Source organism: Leptonotus elevatus, chromosome 1, assembly GCF_054856555.1.
Source record: "Leptonotus elevatus isolate MCC_2025b chromosome 1, RoL_Lele_1.0, whole genome shotgun sequence".
Taxonomy (NCBI): domain Eukaryota; kingdom Metazoa; phylum Chordata; class Actinopteri; order Syngnathiformes; family Syngnathidae; genus Leptonotus; species Leptonotus elevatus.
The window spans coordinates 9,558,882-9,584,455 of record NC_141239.1 but is presented as its reverse complement, the minus strand read 5'-3'; the positions used below and the strand labels follow the sequence as shown (position 1 = coordinate 9,584,455).

The 25,574-nt window shown below is 38.4% G+C and overlaps 1 protein-coding gene across 2 annotated transcripts in view; it reads left to right on the top strand.

Annotated features, from left to right (window-relative positions):
- Positions 1-25,574, top strand: part of piezo2b (piezo-type mechanosensitive ion channel component 2b) — an 84,238-nt gene that overhangs the window by 24,457 nt on the left and 34,207 nt on the right. For both annotated transcript variants that reach the window (XM_086075865.1, XM_086075855.1), the window contains exons 5-19: positions 1,628-1,790; positions 1,986-2,238; positions 3,430-3,643; positions 6,977-7,151; positions 8,769-8,888; positions 9,166-9,201; positions 10,430-10,562; positions 10,631-10,800; positions 10,896-11,126; positions 12,724-12,844; positions 12,915-13,108; positions 14,144-14,271; positions 14,355-14,528; positions 20,792-21,051; positions 23,862-24,022. In XM_086075865.1, the coding sequence (XP_085931991.1) occupies positions 1,628-1,790; positions 1,986-2,238; positions 3,430-3,643; positions 6,977-7,151; positions 8,769-8,888; positions 9,166-9,201; positions 10,430-10,562; positions 10,631-10,800; positions 10,896-11,126; positions 12,724-12,844; positions 12,915-13,108; positions 14,144-14,271; positions 14,355-14,528; positions 20,792-21,051; positions 23,862-24,022 (2,533 nt within the window). The remainder of the gene's footprint in view (positions 1-1,627; positions 1,791-1,985; positions 2,239-3,429; positions 3,644-6,976; positions 7,152-8,768; positions 8,889-9,165; positions 9,202-10,429; positions 10,563-10,630; positions 10,801-10,895; positions 11,127-12,723; positions 12,845-12,914; positions 13,109-14,143; positions 14,272-14,354; positions 14,529-20,791; positions 21,052-23,861; positions 24,023-25,574) is intronic.

Genomic DNA, 25,574 nt, shown 5'->3' with positions numbered 1-25,574 from the left:
AGAGGTTTTAATGTTGCTAATGATGGTGCAACGAGCACGATGGGAGATGTGAGCAGCGGTCGTTAAATTTGATGGCCGCTTCCTCCTACATTCCAATAACATGCGTGTTAGGTTAAGTGCAGATTGTGCTTGGGTGTGAGTGTTTGTCTGTATGGGCCCCGGTGATTAATTTTATTTTCCAAGATGAAGATCCTAACATCCTTTTGAAAGTGACTTTTCCTTAAATCTCCCTTTAAATTCGATTTTTGTGTAATTTAATTCTTCCAATATCAAATTTCTTTCAAATGAAATACAGTCTTAATTTTCTAAAATAAAATAATCTCTAAATCTGCGATTCTGTCTTCAAAATTGGTTGTGTACTGTGGTGCTTCCTCTCTATGAGCAACCTGTCATAAGAGTTTTGGGAGATTACACACTCTTGGTCAGACAATTGCTTTACTTTGACTTGAGATCACGCAAGTGCTGTATTTCATAGCAAAGTACATGACTTAAAGTACTCCGGCGCGGTGCCTGATTTCCAGCGTGAGATATTTTAGGCCATATATGTGTGTCTTCTTGCTTAAGTGCATCCACACCATAGCTACCGGTCATCAAAAAGAGTTATCCGCCAATAGTATGAAGAGTAAATGCACCAAAAGCACAAGTCAAATTAACAGCCACTACCCATCAAAGGCAAAGTATTGACGTTCTTGTCTTAAAATTCAAGATACGACCCGCACACCTTCAAAGATGGGAGTGTTTGGAGTTAGCATTATTAAGGACTGAATTAGTCATATCTCAAGGAACCACTGTCATTTAATGTGATCATAAAATGGTTTCATCATTTTTCACCTAAGGTGAATATCCACCATTACTTTGAGGTGTGTCAGAAAAGTTTCAGACAATAAACTACAAGTTTTTCCCCTCCATAAATACATTTGTGACAAACCACATCGCATACCTCGAATTAAAGTTCTTGATGTGAGCTTTTTCGATATGTTATGAGGTGGGTAATATAACCTCATTCGCATTGACCAAAAAAGTCCAACATCTGAGCGATGAGTAGCATGTTCTTTTTATTGTCAACAGTTTAATTAGGCTCAGAATTGCGTTTGCCATAAAACAGAAGTAGGAACAATAGTTTGGATGATAAAAAGCCGGCAATAAAAGCTTTTGGAAAGCTGGTAGTTATTTTGGGACAATCATGACGCCTCATAAACATTGTCCTTAAGTGGCACCCCTAAATCCCCGCGAGTCACGCCAAGCTCGCTGCTACTGTAGCTGACGCATTAGCTTCTTGTTTTGTTTTGGTAGTTACCCCCTACACACGAACACACACATCTTGATTTAATTAACAATGTCCAAAAAAGGCTTTCTTTATGATTATATATGGCACTGGATTTGCACCGCGCATGCCTTTTTTTCCCCCTACAGTCTCTAGTGCTTAGTCACTTGTTTACAGCAATTAATTTAAAGCAGTTGGCATTATTTCATTATTTGGTTTTAGTGCACATAAAACCAAAGAATTCAGCACACATTAAAATAACACTTGAATAAACGGAAACAATCCCCATGTGCAAAGCTATTGTTTTCTCACTGGTGTGATGTGTTCAAGTGTAGCAGGAACTTTTTGGTTTCATCTTCCCAGCGTGATCGGCGCCGACGCGGGAAACGGCATCAGAGTCTTCGTACCGGACATTGGCATGTGCATGGTGGGCGGGGCCATCTGGTTTCTGTGTCGCAGTCTGGTCCAGAAGAGGCTCCCCGAAGACATGGCTCAGGACAACGCCCACTTCCAAGCGGAGGAACAAGTGCGATTTTGATTTTTGATACTCGCATGCGTGTGTAATCGGGGTATTGATTCAAAAGTCAAGGAAAATGCTAGTATTACGACCAAGGCATGACTTTGTCCAAGTTAAACTTTTTTGGTCTTTTGCATAAACATTGCTCAACTACTTTTCCCACTTATGTATGTAAATGCTCAAGTCCGTCATTGTCACTGAAAGGAAGAAGATGAGAAGCTGAGCCTAGAAGACCACATCCTGCTGGAGGAGGACTCGGATGGAGGCTACGAGGCCGAGGAAGACGAGGAGGATGAAGGCGAGGATGCGGATGAGGAAGAGGAGGAAGCCAAGGAAAGCGCCAAGATGAAGATCCTGCGAGTGGTGGCGCAGGTGGCGTCCAAAGTGAAGGAGATCATCGGGAACCTGATCACCACGGCGGGGAAGGTGGTGGTGACCATCTTGCTGGGGTCCACAGGTGAGGCTTCACCTTTCCACCAAAGCCACTAGCCCAAGGGGTCTGCAGCATGCAGCTCTGGAGCCAGATGTGGCTTTTAGTCCCTCTCCTTAGTGCTCTCTGTGGATAAAAAATATATAATAAAATAGTAGGCATAATTAAAAAAAAAAACATATTTATTTGTATTTTTGGTAAATAAAATATTATTTCAATGAATTAATTAGTTTAATAAAAAAAAGTGTATATTTAAAAATAAAAAAGTTAACATTTTTAAGTTGTCAAACAAAAAGAGACGTAAGGTAGATGAAAAGGTTTTAAAAATTACCTAAACATTTCCAAAATGTGAATATAAAATGTTCAAACAGGAAGAGTAAAATCTGAAAATTACCATAAATTGTCAAATAAAATAAAAGTCAGAGAATCAGATTTTTAAAAAAAAAGAAAAGAAAATGTTCAAAAAGTAACCATATAATGTCCCAAAACAAATGAAAGACAGAAAATTACTAAAATTATGTATTACCAGAAAATGTAATTGGAAAAAAAGGCAGAAAAGGAAATATTTAAAAAAAAGAAATGTCCAATCCAAAAGGAGAAATCATGAAAATTACCATGAAATGTACACAAAATTGGCCTGAAAAAGTCAGAAAATGCATTTAAAAAAATATATATATAAAATGTCCAAAAACAGAAACCCCCCCGAAAATGTCTATAAAGTGTACACAAATTTGCCCAAAATATCTGAAAATTGATAGCAAAAAAAGTAAAAGAAAAAGAAAATAAAAGTCAAAACATAGCCATTAAATGTCCAATAAAGAATGAAGAGAAGCAGAAAATTACTTTATGTCCATAAAATTGAAAAAAAATGGCAGTAATTTGACAGAAAGGCAGACAAGTCTAAAAATGTAGGAACATGCATGAAACACGAAGTATAACAAAACAAAAAACACGGAGGATGAAAGGTAGAAGAAAATGAATCCGACTGAAAGTATTAGATGCTGCATATTTTTTTGTTATGGTGTAGCTCTAATTAGCTCTTGGGCCCTAATTAGACATTAGACTAACACTAACACTGTTTCGTTCAGCACAATGTTCAAATGTTTTGAGGCTCCAGACAGATTTTTTGTTATTTATTTGGCCTGAAATGGCACATTTGATAGACAAACTTGCACTAGCCCGAATCCACCATTTTGTTTACGTTGTTTTTTTTTCCAGGGATGATGCTTCCTTCCCTCACCTCAGCCGTCTACTTCTTCATCTTCCTTTTCCTGTGCACTTGGTGGTCCCTGCGCCGCACCTTCGACATGCTGATGTTTAGCTGCATGTGCGTGCTGATGGCTATCTTCAGTGCCGGACACCTGGTGGTCCTCTACCTCTACCAGTTCCAGTTTTTCCAAGAGTCGGTGGCACCGGAGGACGGCTACATCAGGTCAGCACCGCAATAGTACCGCCCATGAAATCCCACAATGCATCTTGACAAGTAGTGAGCAACACATGGTCACTGGACAAGCAATTTATTATTACAGTAAATTGCATTGCGGGAAAAAACAAATAGGTTTTCTTTTATCAGGGTATTGTTTGATTTTAGACAGAAGATAAATTTATTGCTAGTTATGGCTTGAAAATATCTTTGAGTAGAACAAGAGATCGATACTGTCATGTTAGTATAATTTATTTATTTTTCAAACTTTATTACGGAATGTCCTCAAGCCGAGGTGATTCGATTTATTGTAACTATGCGATCATAATGATGTAAATAATGTCTCACCTAATATTTTTCAAAACTGTCATTCATTTGATTGCGTCTATTAAATGGCCCACTATTTGTTGACATGCACAAACGGTGCACACACACTTTTTTCTCCTTTGGGGGTGGATGTTCCTTTTTTTTAATCAAATCTCAAAATGTGTAGTAGTAGTAGTAGTAGTAATAATAAAGTAAGTAGATTGTGAATAAAATGCCTTTTAAATAAACAGTATTGCTCTTTTCTCAGTCAAGGTGGTCCGGCCAACATGCTGGTACAGTTCACAGTGATGGGTCATAAACCCATCACTAGTAGTAAATCTAATAGTAGCAAGATGAACTGTACCAAGTGGTTTTAGGGTAGAGGGAGGAGCATTCATATAAATTACAACTCTTTGGTTTTAAAGGCTTCAGCCTGTTATAAAGTTCTGTTACATGTGTTTTAAAAGACAACTCCTCAACGCCTCAGCTGCAGTAAAAGCCCGAAAGGAAACTTGCAGTGTTTCGTGTTTGTTGAAATATATGACATGTAAATAACATGTTGACATGATGACAAGTGCAAATCTAGCGCTGCACTTGGTGTGACCCTGTGAGGAGGCGGGTTAGACCAGTTGTTTGTAATTTCGCTGACATGTGCAAGCTGGTATATTTTACAAAGGGCTATTTACGCCGTTGTGAGCGAGACCCAACTATTTGTATAGAAACAATTAAAAAAATAAATGTGCCATAATTTATCCCATTTAACTCATTCACTGCCATTGACGGCTATAGACGTCATAAATAATTTTTAACTATTTCTATTAGTTTAACATTTTTTCCACTTTTGTTAACAAGAGTATGAAAACCTAGAACAATATTTTTTGTACATTTAGAACAGATATAAAATTTGTGATTAATTGTGAGTTAACTAGTGAAGTCATGCGATTAATTACGATTAAAAAATTTAATCTCCTGACAGCCCTAATTTTTAATAATCTTTTCTTAATAATTGTAATAATTTTTCCCAAATTTTTTATTATTATTTTTTTAAGAAAAGATTATAACAAATTAGGGGCGTCAGGCAATTACCATTTTTAATCATAATTAATCGCATGACTTCCCTAGTTAACTCACGAATAAGCACAAATGTTATATATATCTGTTCTTATACAATAAAAACAAATTATAGGTTTTCATACTCTTGTTAACAAAAGTGGGAACAATTTTAAACTAATAGAAATAGTTCAAATGAATTTTTGACGTCTGTAGCCGTCAATGGCAGTGAATGAGTTAATTGTGAAAGCTGTGCATATTTCTCATAGGATGTGGACAGAGCTTTAGCAGCAAAGTTTGTTGATTCGCCATAAAACACTCAGAAGGAGGTAGCTCCTTAATGCACGAGTGCTCTTGAAGCCTTTTACACGTCGTAACATTTGGGGAGTTTGCAGGAGCTTGTTTAAAGCGCAGCAAATATTTACTTGTTGTTGGAGACAGGAAGAAGGCAACAAAACAGCAACAAAAGCAGCTGCAGGGTGGATGTATCAGACTCACCCACTCAGTGCGCATGCATGGACATCAGGGCTTTTAAGAGCTCTACTACAAGTACCCTACTTGTTGTATTATGCATGAAGCAGAAGACAATCTGTTGCGCTGCGGTTTGTGTAGTAACAACCACATTGTTTCACATCTGGACCACATGTACATACATACATATAACACGCACGCACGCACGCACGCACGCACACACACGCACACACAATAGTGTGAAAATAATACTTTTTATTTAGCCAAAAAATATATAACAGAAAGGCCAGAGCCGGATTCAAAGTCCCAACCGAAGACGTTTGAGGCAGTTGTGGTTACCGCTACTGCTAACATAAAATGGAAAACTCCATAGGCACATGAGCTAACAATTAGCATGTATGTGGCTGTGTTTTTACGCTTTAAGTACCCTTGTGTTTAGATCTGTTATCTAAACTGCAACACATGTAGAGAGACCATATAACAAAAATCACAAGTGTATCTTCTTTATCTTCTGTAAAGAACTAATATTATTGCTGTACTGAGAAACCTTAGGTGGCCATGTTTTCGCCACCAGAATGAGGCAGCACGATTGGTGTGTGACAAAAACGGGTCAATTAAAAAAAAAAAAAAAGGTATTTAACTCATTTGCTCCCAAAAACGTATAAAAATGGTCCCCAAAACGCATTTATACATAAAAATAAATAAATAAATAAATAAAAATCATGCTACAGCATACAGGAGGCTTTGATGCAGCCTCTGAACAGAAGAGGACGTTAAAGGAATGGTAGTTATTACAAAAAACAGCCAGATAGCAGCAGAGTATAAGAGATCAACCAGGGCCATGTTGAAAAAAAAGCTATTTTCCCCAGTGTTTTAAACAGATTTGTGAGTAATGATGAAACTTAGCTATATTCTAATGCTAATTGCTGCAAAACGGAAACATATAGAAATATACTTTTTTTCCTGATGAAAGACGAGCATCTAATCTTTCTTTTGGTAGGTTATATGTTTTTATAGCAATAGAACACAATATTCTGTGGGCTTTGCAGAAGTCAAAATCCAGTAAAACAGCGAAGGGGGCTGCTTCAGTGAAAATAACTGGGAATGAATGAGTTAATTGAGCGATTACGATATATTTTTATAAAGTGTACTATTGTAGAGTGCTAGTTTTCTCGTTGAAAACACATTGCAAACATATTTTTTTTTGGAACACGTTAAGGGTAGTTACATTAATTGTATAATCAATGAATGAATTAAACTTGTACCTCAAGGCATCACTGTAGAGTTATAAATATTTATAAACCTTTTAACTATCTTAAAAATATCACTAATGTTTATACATTTTAAAAAAAGTAAGAGGTGTGAGTTTTTCATTTGAGATTTTTGCATAGTTACTTATCACGTAGAAGTATGGAGGAAATTTGACTTGCGTTCTATGTGGAATCTGAAAAATCTCAAGGCGGTTTCCACTACAGGCATCCAAAGGTTCTTAATCTGTGTGTGTCTCTCCTGCAGGTACTTTGGCATGTCACCCATCATTCAAAGCGACTGCAGCCGCACGTGGAAGCTGATGGTGCATCCCAAGCGGAAGTGGCACCATTTTGTCAACCCTGTCATGCTGCTGCTTCTCTACTACACACTAGCCACGCTCATACGTCTCTGGCTGCAGGAGCCTATCGACCAGCTGACCGTAAGCCCCTGCATACACTGTTACTTATAATTTTATTGTGTACTTCCATGACATTGACAATAACATAGAAATGATTAAGAAAACAAAGGATAATTCTCTAAGAAAATATTTTCCTGATACTCAAAAACTGACCCAGGAGCTATTGTGGAAAGGTTTGGGGAAACATTTTACTCAATGGACAAAATTATTGGGACATGTGAAACTATTCCAGAAGCCATTTTGGAAAGTTAAGGTCAGAAGAAAGGCTTCACGTCAGGGACAAAAGTATTGGGACACATTTCATCAAGAAGTGAAAAGTAAAAATGTGTATAAATGCGTTCTTAAAAAAATTACAAATTAAATGTTTATATCACCATGCTCCCAGAGACGCATTTATATGTTTTTTTTGTTTTTTTTATGCTAGAGCATACAGTCAGGCTTGGATGTAGCCTCTGAACTGAAGAGAATCCATGAAGCAATGGTAGTTATTACAAAAACGGCCAGCAGGTGGCTACCGAGTATAAGAGATCAACCAAGATCATGTTGCAACAAACTGTTTTCCCCCATTGTTTTAAACAGATTTGTGAATAATGATAAAGTTGTTATATTTTAATGCTAATAGCTGCAAAATGGAAACAGATAGAAATCTACTTTTTTTTTCCTGATGAAAGAAGAGACTCTAATCTTTCTTTTGATAGGTTCCCTGTTTTTATACCAATAGAACACAACATTCTTGGGCCTTGCAAAATGCAGTAAAACAGCCAGGAGCGAAGGGGGTTGCTTCAGTGAAAATGGATGGGAGCGAATGGGTTAAGAGAAAGTCTTCACTACATGGGCAAAAGTATTGGGACAGATTACTTTTACAGGAAGTGAAAAGTGAAGGTAACCTGGAGCCAGTTTAGGAAGTCCACAAAAATCTAAGGACAAAAGTTCTGGGACATGTTCCATCTACAGGAAGTGAAAACGACTCCGACCCATTTTGTCAGCGCAAGACTGCACTGTCTCAGCACAATACATTGTGTCTGGAGGATGTTCCACTGTGTACCTTAAAACATCTTTCACATCCCATCTTGAAGCGCTGCCCCTCTGTTCTGTAATGGTGTTATAGATCAGTGTGTGTGCGTGTGGTTTTTTTTTGTGCAAGGTCAATACTTGCTTGTAAGCCTTATTCATGTATTGATCCATTTACTGTGTGTGTGTGTGTGTGTGTGTTCACTTTAGAATATTCTGATAATAAAACATGGTTAGCACATAAATCCGCACTTGACGGGTGTGTTCAATAATCAGGTTATAATGGACTTTGTGTTCTTTTATGGCCAATTCCTTTTGCAATTTCTCTGCTAAAGTTTTTTTTTAATGTCATACAAAATGGATATCTCCATCTAGGTTATTTAAGCAAAGCCCCTTTCACAAAGAATTTGCACAAAGTAATGTCAAGTGACCATTTAGCAGGCTTTTAAAGTGTTAAGTGGATGGACCCTAGGTTTTGTGTTACTTCTCTAATATGGCAATTTTGGAATATTTTCGGGGAAAGCAGGAAAAAAAAACACACGAAGATTCAAGTTTTCCGGCGCAAATCCGATCCAAAGATGAAAGCCGCTCGGCCTCCATCCACAGCGACTATCTGTGTTGTTTCAGGATGACGAGGAGGAAGACGCGTGCGAGGAGGACGACCTGGTCGGAAACGGGACAAATAACTCAGCCAACAGGAAGAGGCAGATGTGGTGGGGGTCCAGGCAAGGCACAGACGAGAAAAATGTGCGTTGATTTCATAAACAGTTTCCCCTAAAGGGGTCGTTCGAAGGTTTTTAGCTTTATCCCGAGTGAGGCTTCACTATTTGGCAAGTTCAAGCTGCACTTTATGGTCTCGTTATTGTGTTTGGTCATGTGCTCAAAATACCATTTATTAGCTCATTGTTAAGTGTAAAACAGATTCTAATATTATCAATAGGAGCCGTCTCATTTATCACAAGCAAAGATGCAAAGCAATCTTAACTGGCCGTGCCTTGTTCGCTCTTTTCTCCTGTCACCTTAGTTGCTCTCCACCCAGGATGCCATCAGTACAACAGAGGTAACATGTCCAACATTTACAAATGTGCTATCTCCAATTGCTTACTTTGAATACCAGTACTTGCTTATTTGCTTTTTCTTGACTTGCTTTGATTATTTGCTTTAATTACTTAACGTGGTTGCTTCACTTTACTTCAAGTACTTATTTATACTTTATACTAAATATACTTACTCTAGTTACTTTACTTCTTCACTTGTTTACATACTTGCTTTTCTTACTTACTTTTCATGTTTGGAACATTAAATTACTTAATTTACTAGCTTAGATATTTACTTACGATACTTATTTTATTTACTTTCCTTAGTTAAAGTATTTTAAAAAAATCAATTATTTGCTTTACTATTTTTGGACCAATTTGACATATTTTGCTGACTTGCTTAGCTTATTTGCTTTAATTACTTGCTCAATTACATCGTCAAATTACATACTTCAGTTTCTCGCTTACAGTACTTGCATATTTACTTAGACTTCACTTTACTTGCTTGCTTTTATTAGATTATTTACTTTAAGTACTTAATCGACTTGCTGTACTTACTTTACTTATTTACTTACTTTAGTGATCTTACTTGATTTACTTTACTCAGTTTACTTGCTTGCTTTACTTGTTCATCATACTTTATATTCCTGTGTAGATTATTTCATTAATTGATCTACTTGCTTAGAGTATTTAATTATGTATTTTACTTAGAATACTTAGCAAATTTTATTTTAAAATTTGTGTAACTTGTTTTAACATTCTTTGCTTAATATTTAATTGCTTATTTATTTTGCTCGTTATTACTCGTGTTACACATGTTACATACTTCATTTTCTTAGAGTATTATTTTATGCACTTGCGAACATGATCTTTTTAATTTGTTATTTTATTTACTTTGGTTGCATACTTAATTTTCTTGCTTCAACTTTTTACTTGGATGAATTGCATCCTTTACTAGCGCTGGTGTAGTAGTTGTATATGCCTTTCATGCAGACAATGTGAGTTCAGTTCCCGGCCAGAGCCCAATATCCAGACACGGCCGGTCCCAAACCTGGAAAAGAAATGGTTGGGAATTGGGATGTATCAGAAAGGGCATCTGGTGCAAAAACCATGCCAACCAAATCATGCGAGTGACATTCTTTGGCCACATCTGATGGGACAAGACGAAAGTTGCGACATCTTACATTTCCTTGCTGATTTACTTTGAAAATAATCCCCGTGATGTGTGTTGTCTTTTTTCCCTTAAACCAGGTTGTGCTAGCCTCCAACGGAACATCCTTCGACTTCACTGTGACTGACAACGGTCCGCGCTATCTGGACCTGTATGCCACCCCCCAGTACAAAGGAGACCGGTCCGTCGGTCATTGTACAGATCAGTCGACAGGTAGACAATTTTCTCACCAGGAGGAAGTATTAGGATTAATGGACTGTATTTTTTGTGCGCCGGAGCAGAGAAGGAAGACATGGTGAATCTTCCTCCCGAGGAGGGTGAATCGCCGTCGGGAGAGGAGAAGTCTGAGGGAAGCGAGGGCGCCCTGAGGAGGCGAGGCGTGGGCGCCATGGTCAAAGTTTTCCACTTCATCATGAAACAGAGCTACATCTGCGCGCTCATCGCCATGATGGTGAGCTAGTTGTCAACTTAAGAGGCGTGGGAGGGTCAAATGTATATTTGAAAAAAAAAAATGCATATGAAGCATTTCTTCCGTGCGTTCTCAAGGCGTGGAGCATCACCTACATCTCGTGGCTCACCTTCGTCTTCCTCATCTGGTCCTGCATGCTGTGGATGGTGCGCGACCGTCGGCGCTACGCCATGTTGTCGTCGCCCTTCATGGTGGCCTACGGCAACCTCTTGATCGTCCTGCAGTATTTCTTCAGCTTTGAGGGCATTACGCACGTGCCGGGGCTGTCCGTGCCCAAGAATAACCTCTTTCACTCCATTTCCTCCAAGGTTTTTATCTTTTTCTATACTGTGTATAACCACTATCATGTGAGATGTATGCTTATTGTTTACTTGGTTCAGTGTTCCCTTGCTAAAACGCGGTTCACTTTTCGCGGCCTCGCTGTTTCGCGGAATTTTTTTTGTGCAATTTCACACGCATTTTATTTTACAGTAATGTACCTATTTTATAAAATTTCTGAAGGTTTGAACATTGAGAATGTTTAAACAAGAGAGAAATGTGAGAAAATGTAAATGCCTTGATGAGAAAAGTGAATGAACTGTGGAGTGAGGAGTTTTAGAGCCTTAAAACATTTATCATAAATGTAAAACATAAAGCTAACTACTTTGCGGATTTAATTTATTGCGGGCATCTTTTGGAACCTAACCCCAGCGCAAAACGAGGGAACACCTCCATTTGGTGGCTCACTATGTTACTTGGCTCCTGTGCAAGTAGATTGTAACATATTTGCTGACTTAGTGACTTATTTTAGTACTGACATACATACATTAATTATTTACTGGTTGACTTACTGATCCTACTTATTTACTTTGTGATCCTTACTAATTTTACTACTTACATTATTTGTTTATTGATCCTTACTTGGTTATTGCTTACTTGTTGATTTTACTTACTTACTTACTTACTTTATAAACTTGCTTACTTTACTTGCTTAAATAACTTAAATTTACTTTACTTATGGACATTTACGATTTGATTGAATGATGTTTGATGATATGTCTGAGTGTATGATTTATGTATTTACTTGGATAACTTAAATTGCTTACTGTAATTTAAAGTCTTAAATTACTAGACTTGACTTGCCTTTACTCATTAGCATACATTTTTTTAAATTTACTTAATTACTTTCTGAAATTACATATTCACTTGCTTAAATTACTTACTTAACTTTACAATACTTATGGACATACCGTATTTATTGTATTCACTTTATTTACATACTTGCTTGGATTGTTAATAATTAAAAGAAAAAATTCACATGCTTATTTTATTTATTATAAACTACTTTAGCTACTTTCTTGACCTATTTTGATTAGTTGCTTAGTTACTTGCTCTAATTAGTTTACATGCTAACTTACTCAAGTAAATTACTTACAGTGCCAATGTTCTAAACTTCCTTATGGCCATATATATTTTATTTACTAACTTGGCTAAAGACTTACAGTAGAATAGAATAGCTTTATTGTCCCTGTAGGGTAATTTGGTGTGTAACAGTGCCCCACAATCAAACACAGAAAAAACAAAACAACAAAACAACCACATTTCATAAATACATTAAAAAACATAAACACATAGTAATCATGATGCATGGAATGGAATCTCATGGTAGATTTGTTGGTACGAATGATATCAGGTATCGATCGGACTTTGCCTTCTTATATTTTGTACTATCTTTGTTTTTTTTAAGTCTTTATTATTTTTCCTACTTCTTTTCCCTTTTTTTTATTATAGACTTCCTCACCTCACTTTCTTCCCTTACTTAGTTACTTGCTTTACTTCTTTAACTTAGTTATTTAGTTAATTTAAGTGGTTGTCTGGAGCAGGCATACAGTAGCTAATGATTTTTTTTTTTCTTGTGTCTTGTAGGTGTTGTGCCTGCTGAGCTTCTGGCTGCTGCTGAGGCAGACGCTCACCGAGAGGTCAGAGAAGCAAAAGGAGGAGGAGGCGGATCTCTTAGGTGTTCAGGTGGAGGACCAAAAGATAAGAGGTGAATCAGAAGGTGGTGACATTACAAATGAATGAATGAACGAATGGTTGACCCTCTGTGTCTTCTATAGAGGAAGAGGAGCGTAAGCCCGAGGACGAGCAGGATGTCATGCAGATGCTGGGCAACTTGGTGATGGCCCTGCTGGTCAAGTACTGGATTTACATCTGCGGCGGCATGTTCTTCTTCGTCAGCTTCGAGGGGACCATCGTCATGTACAAGATCATCTACATGATGATGTTCCTCTCCTGCGTGGTGCTCTACCAGGTATGTATAGCTGCACCATTATAATAAACCGCAGGGGCAAACTGAAAAGACAAAGGAAATCAAAATTTTACACAATTTAAGTTGTAATGTGACAAGAATAAAGTCCTTAAGTTTAAAGACAAAATATCACATTTTATGAGAATAATGAAATCGTGATATAAAAAAGTAACATTTTGAGCATAAAGACCATTTTCCAGGCACAAAGTCATATTTTTTTTTATATCAATTATGTAAAGTTTAGAGAAGAAGTATGTCATCTTTCAACAATAAGTCTATAAGTTTCTATCAATACAGTTGTAATATTACAGGAATAAACATTTGTTGTTTGAATAAGATTGTTTTTCCGGGGGGGAAAATATTTGATGAAAATAATAATATTACAAGGATAACATCACAAAATTTATATTTTCTGATAAAGCGGCTTTAAATTTTTGGGGGTAAAAACAAGAATACTTTGCTTAACAGTCCAAATGTAGTTGTTTTAATTTTGGGGAAAAGGTAACTTATTTTATGATAGTAAAATCACCGTATAAAGTCACAAAAGTAGAAAAATTAAGCCATTAAATATTTACCAAAAGATGAAATTCTGGTCTTTATTCCTTCTCCTGATGAATGTTATTGATAGCTTTGGCAATTAGATGTATTTTTGGCTGGTTTTATGATAATGAAGTCATGAATGGTAGAGAAAAATGAAAATTACAATAAAGTCATATTTTACATCAAGTGTGTCTTATATCTCGATCATCACCTGCGTAAAGATGAGATGAGTTAAGCATTCCACAAACAAAATGGCTACACACAATGTCACTATTGCTTTGCTCCTTCCAAATGGCAAATTCAATAACCGCCCTGACAGGCGGTGCTGACCATTATTGCCGCGTCATAAAAATTGACCGCTTCAAATCGAATCACCCTAAAACCAAAGCTTTCGCCCTCAGTCCCCTTGAGCGCGTTGTGTCATTGAACACATTGCCACTGTTAACGTCTGCCCATTAAGTACCACACCTCCGAAACGGACCCTTTTCCCATTCCCAGGTGCACTACGAGTGGTGGCGAAGAATCCTTAAATACTTCTGGATGTCCGTGGTGGTGTACACCATGCTGGTCCTCATCGCTGTTTACACCTTCCAGTTCAGATCCGACTCGGCAGAGAACAAAGACAGGTGAGGTCAACTTCGGTTCCACTGTGTTGCATCATCACCTCCTGGAATTTAAATCCTTCAGACTATTTATTCCCTCTGTGCAGTTTCAAGGATCTGGGCCTTGAGAAATTCTCAGTGGCCGAGCTATTCAACAGGATCTTCATCCCCACCTCCTTCCTGTTGGTGTGCATCCTGCACCTGCACTACTTCCACGACCGCTTCCTGCAGCTCACCGACCTGCAAGCGGTGGTGGCCAAAGAGGAGAGCAACATCTACAGGTGAGAGACAAGTGTCTTTTTTTGGGGATTATTCCTGGTCGTTCTGTCTACAGTCATGCCTTGAGAAGCGAGTGACCCGAGATTTTCGAGATGCAATCCGTCATTTGGACAAAGTGTTGGTTATCTAACTAGTGAGAAGATAATTATATGGTAGTATTTTTTTTTTTACGTGTTATTTCTAGTTGTTCCGTGTTTATTTGTACTGTGCAAGCAGGGGAGAGGGGGGGGGGGGGGGGTGGTTATAGTGACATACTGGAAAGTGAAGCAATCACCTACAGTGCCAGTGTTTCCCACAGATTTGAAATCTAGTTGGGTGGGTGGACTCGGGGGTGGGGGGAACAGTCCTCCTAACTGCTACTTGCGTCTCCGTTAACCCCATGATCCACAAGTGAGTGACAGCGCACTAATGTTACATGCGGTATATGTGGTCGCGACACGTTTTGTTAGTTTTTTAAAAATATATATTTTTATTAAATTTTCCTGAAATCTACTTGGGGTGTGGTGGCCAGTTTACTTGGGTGGCCCGCCCAAGTATTAACATGATGTGGGAAACACTGAGTGCATTGCATGTGCTAGGGATTGACCAAGTTGCTGTGGATTTTCTTCTTTTTTTTAACCCTTTGAATTAATTCCAGTTATTGTGTCTATTTCTATTGTGCAAAGTAGTGGTTATTGTAAAAAAAAAATAAAAATAAAAAAAAACAGGGAAGAGGAGCGACTGCATCAATTATATAACATTACGTCCACTTAACTCTATGGATTAATTATAGTCATTCATTCATTCATATATTGCACGCTGGTCATTGAAATGAATAACTCATGAAAGGAGTGATAGAATAATCATAGTGCACATTCATTGCGCACATGCATTTTTCCATGGATAATTTCTTGTCATTCTCATATTTCTCTTGTACAGTGTGGTGGATATCATGAATAACTGGCCAGAGGGGAATTTGTATGATAGAACAGAGTGTAACATGTACTTTTTTTTTTGTACTCTATGGATTATTTCTAGCAGTTATATTTATTGGTCGTGCAAGCTGGAGGTTAGCGACTGCATAATCGACGCGTTATTGTGGCAAACAAAAACTTCTGTTGATGAGACTGGCGTCCTTATTTTTTTAAGCGATGTTTCTAGTCTTATTTATTTTTGTATTGTGCAAGGTGTTGGTTATCATGAATGACTAGCAAGAGGAGCATTCAATAATTATTTGATAGTACATGGCCAAGTGTGCCTTTGCCTTTTCTTTTCTTTTTTTTAAACTGCTGATTACGAGTCATTGAATTTATTTCTGTTGTTCAATTGTTCTATTGGCATTATCGTGAAAAAAGGGTCGGAAGAGCAATGGTACAATCGTATGCCAAAAATGTGCATGTGTTCATGCATATATTATTTATAGTCGTTTATTTCTATTGAGCTTTCAACGTCAATTAAATGAGTGCGCTGCGGACTTGTTTGACCTTGACCATTTTGTTGGATCATTTCCATTTTTCCATTTATTTCTAATGTGCACAATGGCTGTTATTATAAAGAACCGGTTCAAGCACAGTTCCAATGACCTTAAACATGCCTAATTTAGAATACAGTTCATAACGCATGTTTTGTTGTTACACGTTACAGTCAGTGGTGTGGCATTGTTGCTGTCTTTTTTTGGGGGTGCTTTTTTTTTTTTTTGCTTCTCTTTGTGTGACTCGCTGTAATCTCTTTCTGCGCCGCCGCTCTTCTTCCTCTCGCAGCCACGCTAAAGTCAGCGGGCGTGTGTATCTGATCATGAATAGGTGGGTAACAGGCTCGCTTTGTGGCAACCATCTGCATCCTCCCGGTTCACACGTGAAGTCCCCTACTCTCCCCTTGTCCCTCTGCCTTGGGTCCTCCCACACTCACTCCCCACACCTCTTCCCTAAGATCACCATCTGATCTGTCCTTGCTGTAATTACTACCGACTATTTGACCTGATGCTTTATTTAAGTCAGCTGGGAAGTAGGAAATTGCCCCGCTTGGAGCTGTAAGTGGCAAACGGTGCATAGATACTAATAGAATAGAATAAAAGTATATATTGACAAAGGTAACTTTTGACAGCATCAATCTACATTTATCAATGCAGTATCTTTACATTAAAAATATATTGAGACGACTATACTACAAAATACATACTATTGTATATAAGCAGTTGTGAATATGAAGAAAAAGTAGCAAGAATAGTCAAAAGCATTGTATGTCGCAACAATAGACACACATTCATAAGTAACAGTAATACATAAATGATAGAAAATACCTTAAAGTAGCACTAAGGAACTTTACAACCTTAATAGAATATTTTCATAACTCTTCTGATGAAACATCGACTTAAAACTAGTTGAATGGTACTAGGGGTGTGAATTGCCTAGTACCTGGCGATTCGATTCGTATCACGATTCATAGGTCACGATTCGATTCGATACCGATTAATCCCAATCCGAATCTATAAATTGATTATTGCGATTTTTTTTTAAACTAAAATTTAGAAAATACTAATCAGTAAACTTGTACATGTACACTGTAAGATTTGTATGAAAATGTATTTATTTAGCTGAAAATTCAGGCTTATAACTGAGCCACTGCATTTAACAAATAGGTTGCAGTCTGTTTCATGTTTGAACAGCACTGAAATAAAATATTAAGGCTTAATGTTCCATTAATATAACATTCTTCCATGCTTAATGTGTGAATCCTAACCCTTCAAGGATCAACATTGGCCCGGAATCCACTCGCTGGCGTGAGCTAAAAAACGACGCAATGCACTTGTCCTCATGGGAAATGTGGTCTTCCTTCAGACATAACAATACCACTTTTGTCCATATGATGCTGCCATAATCAACGTAAACTGAAAGTTCCTTAGTGCTGCTTTAAAAATAATATGTATTCTATATAGACAGATGTAAGAAGTAGTCCGGAGATTTGTATTTGGCAAAAAAATGGAAAGTATCAATAAAGTAGCTTTTCGGTAATAAATAAACAAGACCTTGCTAATATTGTGAATTATATTTATATAGATATGAATGTGAACAAAAGCAGCAATAACTGCTTATTATTGCTGTAATAAATAAAACACAAAAGTACAACAGAGAATTATGCATACTGTTTAGCGTTCTATCTGTGATATAATTCTCTTTTGCCTGGTCAGAAGTTGGAGATGTTAGATTTCCCAATTTTCTGGAACTCACCATTTTTACCTGCCCTGTTCCTACTCACCATCTTACAATCTGTTTCTGCTTTCCATCTGTCCTTTTCCCTCTTATGGTACCTGACTTTTACTTCTTTCACCACTTACTACCTTACCTTTCAACCCATCCCATCCAACTACTGGTCCTTTCTTACAACATGCCCTTCCCTTAATTACGCCTTAATTCCTTGTTACCACATGGCCTGCAATAACACAACTCTCTTGTGATTTGGGGTACTTGTTTACAAGACATTGGTATCTTCCATTGTGCCTGTAGCCCCGATTGCTGAATCCTCTTTAACATCCTCCTGGAAAAGCTCCTCTTTTTTTTTTTTTTGTTAGTTTTTTTTAAAGCTATATCTAGGTGAACAAACCTGTCGACAAGCATGCATGGACATAAAATGTCTTCTTCTTTTTTTTTAAGCCTGAAGCCTCCCCACAACTTAAGCACCTAAATGCAACATTATTATTCCGTACATACATTGTCTGTTGTCAATTTCTCTTCTCCTGACCCTGTGCGACTTTATTGTCCCGAGCAGCATCAAGCAAAAAATCAGTCAACAACACAAGTAAGTGGGAGCATCCTCATGATAATAATAATAATAATAATAATAATAATAATAATGATATCGCAGTTGCTTGTGAGTGACATGCAGCCAACCCCCCTTTGATCAAGCGTAAACCCAAAAATCAAGTCGGATTTTTGTCAAGAACGCAGAGAATGTTGCATTGCTTTGCCTGTTGCAACGTCGCTTCCCATCCTTCAATCAAGAGCGAACGATTGCAATAGAGCCCTTGGAGAATCAGCTCGAGTGTGCGCGTGTGTGCGTGCGTGCGTGCGTGTGTGCGGTGTCTTGTTTATGGGCTCATGAGGACAAAAAGTGGCAGGTTGACGAGTGCAGTAAATCACAATTCATAGCATGTCTGCAGATAATTGAGCTGTTGAAACTGTTATTGTGCTACTATAAAGGTGCTGATTGATGCACATCGGTGTAAGTATTTATTAGCTGGCCTGGGGCAGAAGTTAATGTTCAGTGATCTTCATAAAACTCAAGAAACTTTGATTTTCTTCAACTTTTGTTTTAGAAGCTTCCTAAAACCACGCAGCTATTTATTATTGGCTTTTTATGGAATAAAAGTGCAATAATTTTGCTGAACCAAATATAAATATCAGTCAGTCCCTTGTAATGTGAGTTTGTGTGTCCCCTTTATCGGGTCGAGGGAGCAGCAGCGCTACATATATAGGAAGTAACTAAATGTACGAGTGAGATTCTTAAAGGTCTCATATTATTCAACTTTTCCACATGCTAAAATAGTTCTCAAATGTGTAAAAGACATGTCTGTGACATGCATTCGTCAAAATTGACTTTGGATCTAATATTTTTGCTGTCCCTAAATCAGCAACAACAAAAAAAACGCTCTGTTCAAAACAGCCTGTTTTAGGGGCGTGTCACTTTTATGTAAATAGCTGCCTAGGCCTTACCCTTCTCTCTCGAAGGGGCTGTGATTTCGGCTCGGTAGCCATGTGCTAATGTTGCGAATGGAAACGACTCGGCCATGGCGAGCAAGAGCAGTGTGGTACAACCATACCAATTGAGCCAGACAGACATGCCTTTTACACATTTGAGAACTATTTTAATATGTGGAAAAGTGGCATAACGTTTTATCGTAAGAAAAAGTAGCATAACGTTACTACAGATACTATGTTGTAGTGTCAGTTTGCGAATGTTTAGGCAGTGGTTATTTTGCCGTAGCCGGCAACTCTCCTGCGAGCGTTATTTTGCCGTGAATGTCTCTGATGTGCCGTGAATGCTTGTAGACATTTACAAGCGGTTATAAATAACACAAATGTGCACAATTAAGCCACAGTGCGATTGCAACGTGCAAGCCGTCTCGTCGAGGCCACAGCGGCCGGTTAGCATCAAAAAGGCATGTCAACGAGGTGGCGAGTTCCCAGTCACGGCAAAATAACCACCACAGATTCAATCTTGGCAAAACAATACGCCACCGCTTCAGTATTATCCAACCATCGTCTGCTTTATCATATCTGACCTTTTGTAACCAAACAAACCTCTACACGACAAAAGTAGCTCCCACTTTAGGCACTAAAATACACCAGTGATATGGTAGAAGGTATGATATGGCACATCACTAATTGAAAGGATAGGAAGGAAGGCTAAATCAAATGTTAAACATCTTTCAGTCGTGTCACACACCGCTGGGACCGAACCATTATGTTTGCAAATCCAGCTCTGAACACGCTTTTCATCAACAGAACAGTCCTTCAAGAAATGCTGTTGGTACACGTCCTTCAAAAATAAAATGAATCCACTGTCTTCTCAAAGACTTGGACGAAGGAAGCAACCACTTATTCCAAATCGTTGTTTCCCCATTGTTCTCCACAGACCGTATGTAAGCAGGAAAACAAAAAAAGGAGCAGTCAGCTTCTCTAATTTCTGTGGGTGTCACAAACCTCTACCAAAGGCGGTGCCACTAACCCGAGGGGACGGGGTCGAGTGCACTTCCCTGTCTTGTTGACGTCACCAAGTCACGGAAGTTTAATCTGCCCTTTGAAGCACACATTTTAGAAAGGAGGAGAAAGCTAAAGAAGTCTGACTGACTTTTTTCATACCTGGTTGGATTGTAGACAGGCCGGAGAGAAGCATATTATTAATAGAAAACCACACTAAAGTGCATTTTTATACTATGAGAACTTCAATTTAAAAAAAAGTGTTTAACAATAATGAGGGAGAATGCACGTGTTTTATTATTTTTACTGTAATGTATTAATCAAAATTTTTTAACGGTTTCTTGGTATGTGTATTTGGCCTCCTTAAGGGGTGTGTGAGTGTGAGGGAGCTGTAGCGCTAACTATGAAGGAAATACTCAAGTGCAAAAAAGTGTTCGTGAACGTGACCTTTTCCCTACAATGAACTAATCAACATTAACGTGAACTTCAAAACACACACAGCCATAGAAGGTCCTCATAAGCACATAACGTAGCATAATGTAACATGTATCATTCCTTGTAAATGTAATAATAACCGCGTCCACCACCAGGCTGGTTCACCCGGAAGGCAGCCTGGCTGACCTCACCATGCTCAGCGGGAGCTCAGCAAATGCATCGCTGTCCCGGGGAAAGGAGGAAGAGCAGGTGACGCAGGGCGAGCAGACTCTGGTGTCGGTGACAGACGACTCCGCCTCTTCGGCCGGCGATACCAAGCCCGGCAGCCTCTACGAGGCCAGGCAGTCCAGCACGGACGACAGCCAGCGCTTCAGCATGGGTACCGAGCCGGAACCCAGCACTGAGCAGAGCTCAGGTACGACTGCCGTGTAATGCCGTCATTTATGCCTGACTCAAAATGGAAAGAAAAATAATGATGTCATGTGTATAGTGAAGCCCCCCAAAAATCAATTATTTGTGTTCACCAACCCAAGACACACTTAGGACTAGGGATGCACCAAAATGAAAATGTTTGGCCAAAACCGAAAACCAAAAATTAAAAATGCTTAGCCGAAAACCGAAACACAGAAAAAAAATTATGCCAATCTTTACTATAATTGCATTTGTTATACTTAATTAAAAATATAATATTATTCGAAAATATTTATTTCGCATTGGCATTTTAACCGCAGACATGTTGGCTAATGTTACATTAAACACCAAACGAGGGTTGAGCATTTTCTGGCGGTGCGATTGCGCTTTATAGTCAATGTAGTTCGCACGGATACGTGCGGCGGGACAAGGTGTGGCGCACTTAAAATTGGCACATTCACATATTCATTAACGATTCAAAATAAATAAATATATTTGTTCGCACCATCTAATCAGCTTCGGGAACAAACTGCAAAGTTACACACAGCGTCCTGTACAGGTCTGCCGCTACCCGGAGATAGCGGAAAGTGTTTCCGTGTTTAAAACTGTTGATAGCAATAGTGCTAGCATTAGCTAAAGTATTTAGCACGGCCACCGGGATGCCGGTGAAAAAGTGGAAGCGTTCGGGTAAAAAAAAAAGAAGAAAAAAAGGTTAGGCTCTTCGGGAGGAAGAGTGTCTCACCTGTACTGCAGTACACGGCAGTTCTGTCTTTTTTCGACCAACTTAAATGTCGTACACCAAGCGACGCCCCTCTCCTCCGGTGTACACAATAACCCCGGAAGCTGCTCTGACCGACAGGTGCAAACTCAAACGGTGAAAAGCCAGCGAGAAGAAAAGGCGGACAGTGGACACTCACCCACGCGTTCGCTGTTTAATTCAAACAGACGCTTTTGCTTGCGTCACCACAACCTATTTTGGCCATATTCTTTCGGCTTTAATTTAATTTCAACCGAATGCCGAAAATGGCAAAAATAGCAATTTTGTGCGGGATATTTTCGGTGGCCGAATACTACTTAGGACCCTCCCCCTCATTTGATTAACATTTCATGATGCGTTTCATGCTTACAGTGTCTGCAGAGCACTTTTATTTATTGATATTCAATTCTATCTATGTATTTATTTCCACATTTATTTTTAAAAAAAAATTAATTGTTTGAAATTAATTTTTACTTTTATTTGTTTATTTTTATTTCCATTTATATTATTTTTTTGTATAATTTTTTTTTATTTTGGCGTTTTTGGTCCTCCATAGTTACAGTTTTGTTGTGGTTCTGATAAGACCTCATAAGGAGGAATATTGGCTGCGAAACAATTTCCATATAATTTGTCAGCACAACAACCTGGAAAAAGGTGGAAAATTACCAACTTTGGCAGACTGCATAAAAGTTGCTTGTGGTGCTCTACATGTGGTGGAATCTTAACCAACATCCTGGCAGTCAAAATTCCAACTCTGTCACGTTTATGATTGTGCCTGAGAAGGTGTGATATTTTTATGTTGTGTTGTTTATAAAGAATAGCAACTGGCTGGAAAAAGGTGGAAAAAGTCCAGCTTACACAGGCTACATGAAGAGGTTTATAATGCTTATTACCATCCAGGTTCAAGTTGCTCTAAACACAAAACAGGAGTGCCGCCAGCTTGTTCCAGCTCGTCACGTTTCTGAAAGAATGACGTTCGCAGGGTAACAACTTTTAGATAATTAATTCATTTAAATCCATTATGATGCAGTTTTAAACAAGTTTGTGAGGTGAGGGAGATATATCCCGCCTGGAGGATTTTACGTGACTCCCACGGACCAAAGTGCGCCCGTTAATCAGCGCCCCCAAAGTGGCGGCGGTCCGTCCAGTGTGCGTTTTTTTGTCTGGCCCAGATTTATGTGGCGTTTTCAGTTCTGACACCGTGCATAGCTCAAACACACACTTTAGTCTGTTACTTGTTGAGTGTATTTGCAATGGAATGGAATGATAATATAAAATCAGTACCTCTGCGAAAGAACTTAATGAGTTTTTTCGTGTTTGTTGTAAAAAAAAAATCTCTTCCATTTCGATGGATTTTTATTTTTACTATTCACAAGACGGTTAACACTTTATTTTAAGGGGACCATATTATTGGAACCTGATGATTTTGTTAGAGCAGGGATTGCTCCTTGGTTTCTATAAAATGTACTAACACAGAGTGGGAGGGGGAAGGCCCAACCCCTTGCAGTTTTTCACTTTCTGAGGTCGTAAAATGCCTCAATGGGTGGCACAGGGCTGTGAAGTTTAACTCCCAAAGCACACTTATACCACCCAGTCGTCAGTGACAAATAAGTATTTTATACATCACACCACACAGTCATCACACATCTGTTTATCTTATTCCATTATCACTGTAGTGTCACTGTGTGAAAAAGTCTCAAGGTCAAATTTCACTGGGTCCCGTATGATGAGCAAGAGTAGATAATTGGGTCTTTTGAGATTTTACTACCTTTTTTTTTTTTAGTTTGTGGGTACAAATAGCAACACAAGGGGGCGAGACCAACCAAGTCACACACTTATTTTCACTTTTAAAGGTAGTAAAAGATCCATAAGACATTTCATTGATCTCATCAAAGCCGCAACATTAGTTGGCTACTACAGCATTTTACTTGCAATACATATTGGCACCTGCAGACTTATTTTCACCTGCAAGTAGTGATTCTGCTTTGAACATTCCTCACATTAATAATGTAACAGAAATGACTGAAGTTTTATAAAGCAGCCACTGTTGTTTCCAGACCTGAAGAGCAAATGGCACCTCGTGGTGGACCGGCTGACCGTGCTCTTCCTCAAGTTCCTCGAGTACTTTCATAAACTTCAGCTGTTCATCTGGTGGCTGCTGGAGATCCACATCATCAAGCTTGTATCCTGCTACATCGTACTGGTCTCCATCCGAGAGGTAACAACATGTTAGGACCAAGGTTATTTTATTTCACTAAAACTATTGAAAAAAGTACAACTAAAATTCCAAAAATAATTTCGTTAACGAAAAAAAATTAAAAACTAAAATGATTTAAAAAAAAAAAAAAAAAAAAACGAAAACTAACTATAATTGTAAAAATGTCCTTCATTTTAGTCTTTGGTAATAAATGTAATGCATGAGCATGTAGGGATGATTTTAAATGTGATTTTAAGTAGATTTATTTTGATATTAACTGGAATAAGGATGTTTAAAAGTGTGTCACAAAGAAGTGACGTCATCTAGCAGCAGCCAATAGAAAAGCACCTTCAGATGACGTCGCTCCCATGGTGTTTTTTTAAATATTGTGCACAAGTAATACACTTTTTTTTTTTTTTTTACTAAAACTAATACTGAAACTAACTAAAACTAAACATTTATTAAATAACTAAAACTAATAAAAACTAACAAACACCCTGAAAACTACAAACCCAATTCCAAAATAGTTGGGACACTATACAAATTGTGAATAAAAACTGAATGCATTTGGGGGAGTGCCAAATTTTAATATTTTATTTAGAATAGAACGTAGAGAACAGGTCAAAAGTTTAAACTGAGAACATTTATCATTTTAACGGAAAACTATGTTGATTTTAAATTCCATGGTGTCAACAAATCTCAAAAAAGTTGGGACAAGGCCATTTTCACCACTGTGAGGCATCCCCTCTTCTTCTTACAGCAGTCTGCAAACGTCTGGGGATCGAATAGACGAGTTTCTCAAGTTTAGAAATAGGAATGTTGTCCCATTCTTGTCTAACACGCGTCTCTCTAAATGTTCAACTGTCTTGGGCTTTCTTTGTTGCACCTTCCCCTTTATGATGCGCCAGATGTGCTCTAGAAGTGAAAGAAGTGGACTGCAGGCTGGCCATTTCAATACCCGGATCCTTTTCCTACGCAGCCATGATGTTGTAATTGGTGCTGCATGTGGTCTGGCATTATCGTGTTGAGAAATGCGCGATCTTCTCTGAAAGTGATGATGCCAGGATGGGAGCATGTGTTGTTCTCCAATCTGAATATACCTTTCTGCATTGACGATGCCTTTCCAGATGTGGACGCTGCCCATGCCACACGCACTCATGCAACCCTATGTAAACTGAGTGCTGATAACAGCTTGGGTTGTCCTTGTCCTCTTTAGTCAGTATGATATAGCGCCCCAGTTTTTCCACAAAGAATCATGATTCAACTGACCACAAAACAGGTTTCCACTTTGACACACTCCATTTTAAATAACCCCTGGCCCAGAGAAACGCCTGGGCTTCTTGGTCATCTTTAGAAATGGCTTCTTCTTTGTACTGTCGAGTTTAATCTGACAACGGCGGCTGGCACGCTGGATTGTGTTCACCCACAATGTTTTCTGGAAGTATTGCTGAGCCCTTTCTGTGATTTCCCTTACAGTAAGCATTCCTGTTTGCGGTGCAGTGCCGTTTAAGGGCCCGAAGATCATGGGCATCCAATATGATTTTTCGGCCGTTCAGCGGCCTTACACACAGAG